The sequence below is a fragment of the Carcharhinus amblyrhynchos genome, chromosome 23, assembly GCF_965287045.1.
Source record: "Carcharhinus amblyrhynchos chromosome 23, sCarAmb.v2.hapA, whole genome shotgun sequence".
Lineage (NCBI taxonomy): Eukaryota > Metazoa > Chordata > Chondrichthyes > Carcharhiniformes > Carcharhinidae > Carcharhinus > Carcharhinus amblyrhynchos.
Genome location: NC_137346.1, coordinates 24,940,762 through 24,954,870, shown reverse-complemented (window position 1 = coordinate 24,954,870; position 14,109 = coordinate 24,940,762). Strand labels below are relative to the sequence as shown.

At 42.2% G+C, this 14,109-nt stretch overlaps 1 protein-coding gene across 1 annotated transcript in view; it reads left to right on the top strand.

The window, feature by feature from the left end:
• The window catches only part of LOC145357472 (protein ABHD15-like), a 49,315-nt gene extending 39,254 nt beyond the window's left edge, over nt 1-10,061 (top strand). The window contains exons 2-3 of the mRNA XM_080210839.1: nt 696-1,048; nt 8,492-10,061. Coding sequence (XP_080066965.1) covers nt 696-1,048; nt 8,492-9,026 — 888 coding nt within the window. The 3' untranslated portion in view covers nt 9,027-10,061. The remainder of the gene's footprint in view (nt 1-695; nt 1,049-8,491) is intronic.
• Nucleotides 10,062-14,109: the final 4,048 nt, after the last annotated feature.

Sequence of the window (14,109 nt, the reverse complement as noted above, 5' to 3'; positions counted from 1 at the left end):
CTCTAAAATGTATGCTTTTTTTAAATCAAAGCGACATGTACTGATTGATACATGTAACCAATGAAATGTTGAGTTCACAGCAGTTGTCTGTAATTATTTACCTATAATGTATTTCCATTCATCAATAAAGAACACTAACAAAACTAATATGCTATATTATTAAATTATCTCTAAATTATCAGACTGTCTGTCTGACATCCAGTACTGAATGAGCAGAAATTTTTTTCAACTTTGTATCACAAGACCAAACCCATTGGGTTGGATTTAATGCAAGGATCGTAACCACTTAATAATTGGCCACTTGAAGCCCTTGACAGCCCTAGGGGCAGGCAAGCTAGTAGGTGCCTTAGTTAGTGGGCATTCCCACGTTATGGGAATCAGGTCAGGGAAAGGGTGAACAGAAAGGGATGAGTTAGCCATTCATTATATTTTGAGTCCCCCCTGCCGAAAACATGACTGGCAAGGGCCCATAAGATCCATCCCATTGACTTTGGCTCCACAACAATCTCTGTCCCTTGCCACTGAAACCGGCAACTGACCCTGGAAACTGCCTGAGGCTAACCAAGCTGCTTACAGCTTTGGTATTGTATTGAGTTGAGCATCCCACCATGTTGAAACTGTCATCCATATCTTTGTTGACTCTTGACCTGACTATTACCGTTTTAAACTGACTGTTCTTTACTTTGTCTTTGAAGCTTTGTGCCTCTGCCATGGATTGTGGCTATCGTCCAGTGATTTTTAATAGAAGGTGCCACAATGGGAGTCTTTTAACTACACTAAAGCTGCAACAGTTTGGTGATCCATCTGATCTGAGAGAAGCAGTTAGATACATTCGATACAAGCATCCAAATGCCAGGTTGTTCACTGTAAGTGAGAGTACAGGAGCTGGGCTTTTGCTCTCTTATCTTGGTGAATGTGGATCCTCCAGTTATGTGACGTCTGCAGCCTGCATCTCCCCTGTCTTCAGGTATCAAGAATGGTTTGAAACAGGATCACCATGGCTTTATCACTGGTTACTACTCCTTTACCAAAAAACCTGGCTCAGCAGGTGAGTCTACCCAATCAGTTACATGAAGAGTGATTGTTACTAAATCGAGAATTGTGTAAAGTAGAAGCAGACAGTGTCTCATAATTATTCTATGTGGAGCACTCTTATTATTGGAGTTCTATTGACCTACAGATGAGGTCACTTCTTAAACAGTTGTAGGCTCTCTTTCAGATAACTATGATCCATCTTCTGTTAAATGCCTTTTTTCCTGTAGACACATTACATTTTCATGAGTATTTGCAGTGTCAGGATGCCCCAAAATACTTGCACAATCCTTTTTCCTTTGTTGTAAGATTGAGTAAAGGTTAATATGTGTCATTGCTTTGCAAGCATTACATCTGGGGAGGAGAGGGCATCAAACAAAACGGTATGTCACCAGACAATGAATAGTGCATGACAGGATATCTTGGGCATAAACATTTTGGGCATAATTCACCCAAACCGGTTTTACATTCAGTGTCAGCAGCGCTGAACAGACTCTATTCAACTTATTCAAATGGGCCGGCACTCCCTCCATGTGAGTCATGCTGATTTCCTGGTTCCACAGGCAACAGATTCGCTGGAGTCAGGAATCAACCTGTTAGTCCTCTCCAAGCAGGAGGTGCATATAAACGGTCCCTTCAGCACCAACTCTCATTCCAAGCAGCAACATGGCTGCCAGGTGAGCTACTCCAAGATTCCTGGATTTAGATGTGGACTGGATGCAGGAAGGAGAGGAGGGCCACCCTCTTTCCAAGTGTTGGCAGGAGACTACCTACCAATGTGGGGGGGCGCGATTCTCCCAAAAGAATTCTAAGTTTCAAATTCGCACAAAAACTGGAGTAAATTCCGCTGTTTTTTTCAGCAGGAGTTTCAAAATGAATCTCCCATACTCTTGAATAACTCTCCACTACATGGAGCTGACAATGCAGGAAATCTAGCTGACGGAGATGCGCAGAGGCAGTGGCACCCAGCGGGGAGCCTGCGAAACAGCCTCTGCTCGAGTCTCTCAGCCCACTGCACACAAAAATAGCACAGCAGACTGGAAGAAACGCCCCCATAGTGTTGGAGGCCTAACATACAGTGGTGGAGATGATCAGCACTCACAGCATCATGAGGACAACTGGACTTCCATGCTACAAGAAGATGAATGACCTCCTCTGAATTGCAAGGGTAAGTACCACCTGTCTGCCCTGGCACCTCTCCTGTCCCTAACCTCCAGCGTTTTACATTAACCTTTGCAAGACTCAAACAGCCAAACTACCAGCCTCTCTGTTATTCCTCCACACAACAATCCCCATCACCCTGTCACAAACCTTCATAGTCAAGGTGAAGAGAAGGGACAATCTTCTCGCAGGCTGTCCAGTCTCACCCAGAAGTGAGACACCATGAGCGCAACAGTCTGGGACATCCTGGTATCACAGCATCACTAATCTATGAGGCCAAACCTTGCTCCCTTTTTCCCCACCTTCCCCCACTCCCATATTTGGCTTATAAGAAAATGCCCCTATCAAACACTTATGAGGTAGGGATCTGAGGCATACTTGTTCACAGTGAGTGGTTATCACCTTCCTGCCTTGCAAAGAGGCCCACTAACACTGTTAAACTCAGGCCCATCACCTTGGTGTGATGTCATGTTGGCCTTTGTTGGGGTGGGGGAGCGGGGGGGGTGTTGAATATTGGTCATGGGACAGGGGAAAAAGGTTGATGGGAAGGGTTGGAAACCATTGCCGTGATTCTCCAAAAGCACTGAATTGGCAGGAAAACTGTTCTAGATCCTGAATGTTTTGTCAGTTCAGCTTCTCGGCTGAATCTCCGCACTCTGAGCATTGCAGACGTTCCAGCCATGAATATCATTAAAAACCCAGGGGGCGGGGACCAGTAACTGACAGTTCTGGAACTCTGCACATGCACAGTAGCCCCTATCCGTCAGGCTCCCCATTTGCTGGCCAGCCCGGGACTCCACAGTGCTGCCCCTCCAGCACTCCCCAATGGCCCAATCACAGCTGCCATAACAATCTCCAGGCCAGCCCTGACTCCTTTGTACCAGAGCACCCCGATATCCAGCCTACTCCCCCCCAGCAGTGATGATCCCTCCACTGACCCTGCCCCCCCCCCCCCCCCCCCCCCCGGGGTCAGACAACCACCGGCAGCGGACCAGCCCCCCATGAGCCTGCCCTAAGTGCTGCCCTCCCTTCATCCCAGATTGATCTTATCTGCAGAGTGGCAGCAGGACTCCCCACCCCCACCAATCGTCCCTAGGCCCCGCCCACAATAGGCCCTGGAGCGGCCCCCAACTCCAAATCTTCTATGTAGATCGTAAACAATTGTGGTTCCAAAACTGATCCCTGAGGCACACCACTAATCCCTGATTGCCAACCAGAAAAACACCCATTTACCCCCACTCTTTGCTTTTTGTTAATTAACCAATCCTCTATCCATGCTAATACATTACCAGTAACACCATGCACCTTTATCTTATGTAGCAGTCTTTGGTGCAGGCATCTTGTCAAATGCCTTCTGGAAATCCAAATGCACCACATCCACACATTCCCCATTGTCCACTGCACATGTAATGTTCTCAAAGAATTCCACCAAATTAGTCAAACATGACCTTCCCTTTATAAACCCATGCTGCATCTTACCAATAGGACAAATTACATCTAGATGTCTCACTATTTCTTCCTTGATGTTAGATTCAAGCATTTTCCATACTACAGAAGTTAAGCTAACAGGCCTTTTGTTTACCTCCTTTTTTAAATAGTGGCATCACATTTGCTGTTTTCCAATCTGCAGGAACTATCCCAGAGTCCAATGAATTTTCGTAAATTATCACTACTGCATTTGCTATTTCTCCTGCTATCTCTTTTAGTAATTTGGGATGCATTTCATCAGGACCATAAGACTTGTCTAACTTTAGTCCCATTAGCTTTCCAAATACTACCTCTTTCGTGATAATGATAGTTCTTAGGTTCTCCCCTGCCATAACCTTCCTGTCATCAATTTTTGGCATGTTATTTGTGTCTTCCACTGTGAAGAGTGACACAAAATCCCCGATCAATGCCTCAGCCATTTTCTTATTTGCAGTTATTATATCCCCCTTCTCATTCTCTAAAGGACCAATGTTTACTTTAGCTACTCTTTTTCATTTTATATATTTGTAGAAACTTTTGCTATCTGTTTTTATAATCTGAGCTAGTTTACTCTTATAATCAATCTCACTTTTCTTCATAGCTTTTTTTGTGGCTTTTTTCTGACTTGGCACAGGTCCCTTCAGTCTTCAGTGGCACATTTTGTTCGACAGCTCATGATAAGACCAGCGCCTCCTATAGAAATGTGGCTTACAGTATCAATGTCTTCTTTTTCCCCTCGTCAACCTGATTGTCGGGCACCACCTGAGCCTATGTGGCAGGATATTTGAGTTCCGGCTCATGTGAGAGACAGAGAGAGAGAGAGAGAGAGACATCACACATTGGTTCCATGGCCACGAGCCCCATGGCCTTGCCTGTGACTATCTCTTCCCCTGAGCCACACCTTGATTTAGCGTCTGGGGGACTAGCTAATTTAGTGAAGATAATGGACAGTTGTTAGGAGGCTTTGGGCTAGTAGAAGTGTGAGAGGGCATAAGTACACTCAGAGGTGAAGAAGGATGCCAGGTTTATGAACTGGAATGACCATCACATCACCTTCTTCCTGGTAGTTGCCACACTCCAAACAGTTGCAATGCCATGGTGTAGTCTGCCATTTTCAGATAAATGGCAGACTACTATGGTGCTCACCAACAACCCCCCACCCCCCGCCAGTCCCTTCCAGGATATAGAGTTTACACTAAAACCCTTCAATGAGGGACTCTTCTGCCTCCTTATGTGAGCTGTGGCAACTGTTTGTATGGAGCTGATGTAACTTCTGGTTAAGCATGTGGCTCCTTCTGAAAAACTGAACTAATTCCACTGACTGTAGCTTAACGAAACCCAGATATGCACGTGTTTGTTGATGAACCAGTGTTTAAAATGAGAGTCCTATCATAACGCTGTTGTGATCTGCAGGAAGGATCTGATATTATAAAAGTGATCCAGTGGGAAAAGGATGAAGGCAGACTGAGTTGCTGCGGGGCAGAGTGAGAGTGCATAAGCCGTCATGAAGCGTTGACTGATAATATGAACAATGAAGTCTTTGATGTAACATGGGCTGTTTGGCAACACAGCATTCAGTTACTACTGGTGCATGTGATCCTTGTGTTTAGTGACCTTAGCTATGCTTCTCTCTCATCTGCTGTGGGGCTATCAATGAAGGGAGATTAGAGGTGTGCAAGCAGCTTGGGTTCAGTGGAACCTGAAAGAGAGAGAACTCTAATGAAAGTGTCAGGCCCAATGAGGGAAAAGAGTTCAGAGAGAAGAGGCAACAGCTATGGCTCATTAGATGAAGCAAGGGCAAGGTCGCATTATGAATGGATTGTTGTAGGGAACATACTGGATTGAGTGTGTTGCTGGTGTTTAACTGCACCATGAAATAGTTCATCCAAGGCACCCCTGTCCCAAGGAGTCCCCCACTTCACACCAGCACAAACCGCCGCTACTCACAGGTGACTTCCACAACCCTCTGTTCACTCATAATAAAGTTTAAAAGGGTACTTACCTCCTTTCCCATCCCCCCTCAGATTCCATGGCACCAGATCCTCACTTTCCAGAACCTGCACCAAATCACGCCTTCATGTCTCTGGGGAAGTGGGCATATCATGTGAAGGCAGAGAATTGGGCTTCCAGCCAGCTAATAACAAGTATATTAGCAGTTTTGCATATTTATGGGAACCTGTCCAGGGCTGGCAGGGTAGGCTGAGTGCATTACAACTGTTTGACACCTATAAGGAGTCCCATTTTAAGCCTGACGCCCAATTCAACAGGCCATTGGAATTCCTGTCAAAAGCGAACAAGGCCAGTGAATCTTGGCCCTTACTTTTGTGCTGAAGTTTGCAATCGCAATTCCCCTCTTGTTAATAATTTCCAGGGTTGCTTCTAAGTTCATGGCATACTGTTGGTGCTGCCATTTTTTCAGATACCTCTGATCTTGCCATTGCATGCTATTACTCTTGAGACCTTACCTCCAGCAACTGCTCAACGGTTCTGTGATCGAAACAGATTACTCTTATGTGAGCCCCCCTCTTGACCAGCAATCTGAATTATTTTACACTGCTTTTCCTACTAAAAGAGTAACATTTTCTGCCAGCATAAGTAAATTCACCAAAGCACCTCAGAATATTTCTTTACAATTTGAGAGCTTGATAAATTTTCACTCAGGCTCAGAATTTGCAATTTCCTCCTTTGAATCTCCCCATACCCCAGCATAACCAAAACTTTAACGTACATGCAGCTCTTTAAGGCTGCTGCTCCACTTTTTTTTCCTGGGTTTCAATCATTGTGTGTTACAGACCCTTACAATCACATTTTGATTAAATGTTTTAAGTTTCCTTTGGACTTTGGTTTCTGTTCAGGCCATCCCCCCTTTTTGGGAGGACTACCCCTCTTAATTTGTCCCTAAGTTGATTTGAGTTCATTTACTCATTGGGTACATAAAAGAACTACCCAACGGGAGTCATTTGTATCCTTGCAAGTCATGGCCAGGAGATATAAATAACATCTCAGACAAAATCTGAGCCCATGGCTGTGCTGTCAGATGCAGCACTATTTTTATGTGCTGCCTACTTGTTGCACTCATATCCCTGGATCTTATTGCATTTGTAGAATGAAAGTTAAAACATGTCGATGATGCAAGAATCTTAAGAGTTTAAACAGAGAAAGGAAATATAAGTCGCTTATAAGTAAAACATGAAAAAAAAAGCTAGTTCAAACCAAAATCTATTTGTGACTTCAGAGGCGAGCGATTATTAGCAATTTATTAGACTTTATTTGATATAAACACACAGGGTAAGTGAGCCAAATAAAGCCTAGTAACTGCACGGATAGAGACTTGCATAATTTCTGGACCAAAGATCAAGTAACCACGTTATTGGATCAATTAGTGATTTAAATAGTCAGCACATGAAAGTGTTGGAGAAATGTTGAAGTGGTAAGTTTCTTTGTGAATAAGTACCAAATAGCCATGCTCTACTTCTGTTTCCAATATGACACTTGCTCCAATTTTTCTGGTTACATGACTGCTAATTTAAATCATACTGTGACTAAGAGTCTGGCTTCATTGTTTGACATTGTAGGTTAGGAATATGCAATAGCTAACAACATATATAGAACACTTATAACATAATTTAAAGTTCCAAACATTGTTAAAGGCGTGACAGGAATGTAATGAGTCAAAAATTAACAGAAAGCCCAAAAAGGAATCCTAACACAGGTAACAGGCAAATAGTTTGGTTTTAAGAAGTGTTCTTAAACAAAATGAAAGTAAAGTTTTAAGGAAGAAATTCCAGAACAAAGATACAGGAAAGGGAATGGGAAATGCACAAGAGGCCAAAGTTAGATGAATGAAAAGTACTTGAAGATTAGCAATACAGGGATATTGGGTGACTGAAATCTGTTTGGGACAAGCCATGGATTAAAAAAATTGAATAGGTTGAAGTGTGTAGAACGTGAAAGATTGGAGTCCACCCAGGATAGCATTAGAATAGTTGAGTCTAAAAGTGACAAAGGCATGGATGAGGGTTGCAATAGCAAAAGTGCTAATACAGGAATGGAAGTTGGCAGTCTCTATGAAATGGAAGAGATAGCTTAGGAAGTTCAGTTCATGGTTAAATAGAACACTGAGCTAACAGTTTGGTTCAACCTGAGGCAGTGATTGGGGAAGGAGTAGAATCTATTGCAATGGGCACAGAAATTAGGGTAGGGGCCAAATACGATAGACAGGAGAAGTAGAGAGGGGACCAGGGAGGTGTTGGAAGGAAAATCAATGCTTAACATATTGTGGATAATTAGATAGGTAAGTGTAAAAACCAAGCGAAGACTGTCCACTGGACTTAGAGGCATCAGAGGAGGATCGTATTGCCAACCATCTCAAGTGTTGCAGAGAGGTTGAAAAAGGTGAGAGCATCTATTTTCTCCATTATTACTAAGAGTAATATACTGCTTTAATTAGGACTGATTTTGTGCTGTGGCAAGGGAGGAAACCTGATTGGAGATATTCAGATGTGAAGTTGTGGAAAAGAGGAGCTCAAATTTGGGAGGCAGCATCAAGAATATTACAGAGGAAAGGAAGGTTGCAGTTAGAGCAGTAGTTTACTCTTTTGTAATCAAGCTAATTTATGGCCCATCAATTTTCATGGTGGTAGTCAGCATCTTGTATTTCAAGCATGGGCATTTTTACTTAGGGATTAAATTCATTTGACATTTTATCAATCAAACATCAAATCTTGAAAATAGAGTAACTAGAGATTTTTCTCAACGCCATAAAATAATAAAGTTGGAATTAACTATAGAATTCAAAGTGTAACTATTAATAATTTTACCGACTCCACAGGTACGCCACTGTGCTGGGTGAGATTATTGACATGGATAAATTGTTTGCCACACGCACTCTAAGGGAGATAGAAGAGGTATTGTTCTGCCAAACAAAGAAGAGCAACCCATGCTGGGACTTATACTGGGAGAAGAATGATCCATTACGGGATGTGGATGAAGTTGCAGTGCCAGTGCTGTGTATTTGCAGCCAAGACGACCCATGCAGAGGGGAAACAGATGCAGCCCTGCCATTTGAGCTCTTTGAAACCAATCCCCATTTTTTCCTATTGTTAACTAAACATGGTGGCCATTGTGGCTTCTTGAAAAACAGATCCTCTGTATGGAGTCATGAGGTATTACTAGAGTATTTTAAATCTGTCAGTGAGTTCTTCATGACCGAGGAAAGAACGAAAAGCTTTTCAAAAAGAAAATGTGTGGGAGCTGGAAACTCCATGTCTTATAAATGTGGCAGAGGCAATAGCTTCAAAAGAGATTCATTTTGCTCTCACAATATTCATGACATTTTCAACTGGCAGCGATCTTATACCAGGTGATTAGAAGTTAAAACCATTCAGGAAATGATTGCTGTCAATGACCTTGATGATTAAAGGAGTGCTGCCCTTTTTTATGTGGATTATAAAATGGAACTTCAGTAGCACAGACAAGGGTACAACATTTCTTTTTTTTTACCGGGGGCCCATGTTTGCCTTGCCCAAATGACTTCACTTCCAGAGAAACATTTTTTGACTATTAGTGAAAATAGGTCTGCAAATTTTTATTAATATTAAAGAATCCCTCTGATTTAAGTTACAAATTAATTTAAAACAGGGCTAAGATGATCACAAGGCATGTAGTAGAACCTGTTGATGTGTTTATAGTCTTAGCTATAATTTAAGATATCCTATAAGGACTGGATAAAGTTTGCTATAGCAGCTGGAGCTGCATTAACAGTTTGCTGCAATCAAGTTTGACTTTTATACTTCATCCCAGGATGAAAACACTTTCGTTGACAACTAACTTCTTACCATTCCAACAAACATAAAATAACACTGCCAAATCCCAAAGGGTAAGTTAGGCTTAACTTTTGTATTATGTCCAGCCTATTTATTAAAACAAAAGCAATTGTAAGGTTACTGATTACTGTTTTGTGGCTCAATGTGATTGGAAGAAATAATGCTTTCTGTGGCCTTTTTTAAGATCTGAAATATTTTGCTAATAAGTTCAAGATTCCATTTGACAATATCAGTTGAAATAAAGACTTAAAGGGAAGTTTATTGACAATGCAACATGAAAAGTAGTGTTTTATAGATGTATGCTGTTAAAGTGATAGATGTCATGTTTCATATACCCTGTGGTTTTATATTTATTGTATCTGTTCAATGTGCCTCAAAATTAATCTGCTCCTCGACAGGAGACCTACACATTTGGACTAACCACACCATTCACCTCCACCCCCACTAAAAAGTCTCCTTTATCTTTTACCTTTCATTTTTGAAATAAAATATTCAGTGTCATCATTCTTCTGTTAGTAGCTATATAAGGAGCAGATGGATTTCCATTGTAAATAAAAATGGTCAAAAATGTTCAGACTGAAGGACAAATGATAATATCATTTAATATTCTGGAGAATCCTCCTTTACTCAGTTGTATTAAGATATCGTTTTTCAAGTTGTCAAATGAAAGATGTGTATATTTTTAAGGTTTTGAGCAGCAACCACATTGAGCAGCACAAATGTCCAAAGCCTCTATGAATTTCAAGTTGGACAGTCTTTCACATCTACCTTTTGACTTATCAAATGGAATTTACTATTGTGCTCTCCAACTATAACTGATAATATATTAGTGTCAGCTGATTGGATGCTGTTATTACATATTTGAAATAAGACATGAAAAGTTCATTGATTTTTTTAAATTCATTTACGGGATTAGGGATTGCTGGCCAGGCCAACACTTATTGCCCACCCCTAATTTCCCTTCATAAGGCGATGGTGAGTTGCCTTCTCGAACTGCTAAAGTTCCTGAGGTGTAGGTACACCCACAGTGCTGTTAGGGAGGGAATTCCAGGATTTTGACCCAGCCATTGTGAAGGAATGGTGGTATATTCCAAGTCAGGATAATGAGTCACTTGGAGGGGTACCTCCATATATTGGCATTCCCAGGTATCTGCTCTCTTTTCCTTCTAGATGGTAGTGGTGTGAATTTGCAAAATGCTGCCTAAGGAACCTTGGTGAGTTCCTGCAGTGCATCTTACAGATGGTACATACAGCTGCCACTGTTAGTCAGTGATGGGGGAATTGAATGTTTGTGGAAGGAGTAGTAATCAAGCTGCCTGTTTTGTCCTGGATGCTGTTGAACTTCTTCAATATGGTTGGAGCTGCACTCATCCAGGCAAAAATCAAAACTTGTTTATTTATCATCTGAGAGCATGCGCTAAGGGCAGCACTCCCTTTCTGTCACCTTCTTTCTGTCACCTCAGTCTAAATCATACCTAAACAAGTACATTTCTTTTACTTACCCTCTGATTACTTGATTCTAGTATGTAGAACTGACCTCCCAACTTTAGAGATTATGGCTGTGATTTTATTGACTCCCCCCATGGGACAAGCTGGTAAAATCGTGTGAAAGCTGAGAAATCAGGATTTCGCCTAATTTCTGGGCTCTCGCGATATTTTCGGCACCAGATTTCTGGCACGGTCAGCCTCTCACCCATTTCCAGTGAGTGGCTGAATATATTATTTCAATTTATTTAAATCCTGATTTGCATGTGTTTGATGAGCCCACCACTCAATCATCCGAGCTCACTTGCCTTTGCAGCCTCACTGGAAGAGGATCTCTCAGGTGAGGAAAACACCTTTCCCCATGATTGGGGAACAATCACGTTGCCCTCACCAGTAAAAATGGAGGCCATTGAGGAGAAGCCAGTGCCAGTCTAGCATATTGGCACTGTTCATCAGGGCTTGAAGGGGTCAGGACCAGGTTGCGCTGGCCCAAATGGGGACTGGGGACCGCCGCACATTCTGCAGCTGCAGTCAGTGGTGGAGGGAGGGGGACCCTCTGCATACAATCAGTGGAGCAGGTGATCGATCTGCGTGGTGGGGAGGAGGCTGAGAGGAGATGTTCAGGCAGTGTGGGGCTTGCAATTGGCTGCTGGCCTTTGTAATTGCAGGGAGGCTAGGTTGAGGCCAGCAGCCACAGCAGAGGCCTGACAGGTCTTTCTCCGTCAAGCCTCTCCTGTCGGAATTGCGCATGAGCAGATACAGAGGTCTGTATGTGCGCAAAACTCCCTCTGCTGCCTGATCAGGCTGGCTAGTGAGAAGAGCTCCACCCATTGCCTCCAGTAGCTAGAAATAATCTAGCCCTTTTTTCATGCACTGTGTACATAAAATTGGGAGTAAAAAAAATCTGCAACTCTCCCATTTTCATGCTGGCTGGACACTTAGAATTTTTCTCAAAAAATTCCACTCTGTACCTCAGTCCAATCCTGTGATCCTCTGAGCTCCCTCCAGAATTTTTTTTTTATATAGTACTCTAGTAATTCAATTTTTATATTATGTAATATATTTTATCTTTGGAAAGTAGCCACAATCACTGTGCCAATTCAGACTGTTTTTTAAATTTCAGCATGTGCTTAAAGAGACATAAATTTTTCAAAAAAGACAAACAGAAAAATAGAAAGACTTCTGGGCCCACTTACAATTTTGAGATGCACAGAAGGCAAAAGAAACAGTTTGTGAGAGGTAATGCAAAAGCATCCAAAGACAAATAGCAAGACATTGAGATGGTCATGGACCAGAAACTAAACAGGGCTAATTACATAAATACTGTGACTACAAGAACAGATGTTTAGGAATGTGACAATGAATAAAGCATCTCCTGATTCCCTAAAACCAACTCACCATCTACAAGGCGTAAGTCAAGCAGTCTGCACCAGCTACAAAATGCACTGCAGGAACTCACCAAGGTTTCTTTGAAAGCACCTTCAAGTCCTGTGAATTCAAGCATCCAGGGAACTACAGGAACAGGTGCAATGGAACACCACCTCCTATAAGTTCCTCTCTGAATCACACACAAGCACAACTTGCAAATATATCACTGTTCCTTCATTGTTGCTGCGTCCAGGTTCTGGAATTTCTTCCCAAGAAGCATTTTGCAATGGCACAGTGGTTAGCACTGCTGCCTCACAGCACCACGGACCCAGGTTCAATTCCAACCTTGGGTCACCATCCATTAATGAGTTCGTACATTCTCCCCATGTCTGTGTGGATTTACTTCAGGTTCTCTGGTTTTGTCCCACGGTCCAAAGATGTGCGGGTTAGGTTGATTGGCCATGCTAAATTGACCCTAGTATCAGGGTATTAGCAGCATAAATATGTGGGGTTACAGGAATAGGCTCTGGGTGGGATTGTGGGTCAGCACAGACTCGATGGGCTGAATGGCCTCCTTCTGCGTTGTAGGAATTCTATGATTCTGTGCATGTGTCCACACTACATGCAGCAGTTCAAAAAAGCAGTTCACCACCACTTGCTTAATGTCAATTGGGAGAGCAACAAACACTGTCTTCGCTGGCAACACCCACAACCCATCAATGAATTTACAAAATCTGAAAACAACAGTGAAGACAAAGATACAGAAATGATTCAACAGAAGCCAAAAGAGAAAGAATGGAAAGAATTGGATACCAGCAACAACATAAGCTGAGAGATAAACAATGAAGCAGGAGTTCAATGAATACTGAACTAAAAACAGAAAGGGTGAAATGCAAAGCCAATTAACCAGCAAATGAACAGAACTGGTGGATTAATACTTTCAATGGACTCCTTTGCAATTTTGCTTTTTCTTTCCCCTGAATTCAACATCTCCATGAAACAGAAACTCTAAATATATTTATGTACTTAAAGTAATAACTCAAATATATACTTGTTTTCAAATTCTATATTACTTTCAAAACAACCAGCAATTAATGAAATAAATACAGCAATCTTTACCCAGACTAAAGATCATGTGATTTTTACATAGGGGCACAATTATTCAGAAACTAAAAAGGGCTAAATTTTTGATTTCACAACTCCCAACTACTATTATTCACAACTACTATTATTCATTTCCTCTCTGTGTATAAAAAGTTAAAAGTTTATATATTGGTCACAAGTAGGCTTACATTGACACTGTAATGAACTTACTGTGAAAATTCCCTCGTCGCCACACTCTGGTGCTGTTCGGGTACACTGAGGGAGAATTGAGCATGGCCAATTCATCTAACTAGCATGTCTTTTGACAGAACACTCAGAGGAAACCCATGCAGACATGCGGAGAACGTGCAAACTCCACACAGACAAGTACCCAGGCCGGGAATCGTACCCGGGTCCCTGACACTGTGAGGCAGCAGTGCTAACTACTGTGCCACCCGTGCCACTCTTGGGCAAAATCTTCAGTTATTTTTGGGGGCAAGTTCAGATGCAAATGGGCTTGGAAAATCATGCATTCATAAAGCATCACTGGTTGCAATGTCTCATTGACCTATTTAATTCTTCTAAATGAATGGGGGAAACTACAGGCTTCCAATTAATTGCACCCTGAGCTCATTTTATAACCTGTTATGAGTTTCGGGGTTGGCGGGGGGGCAAGAAGTAGCAATTT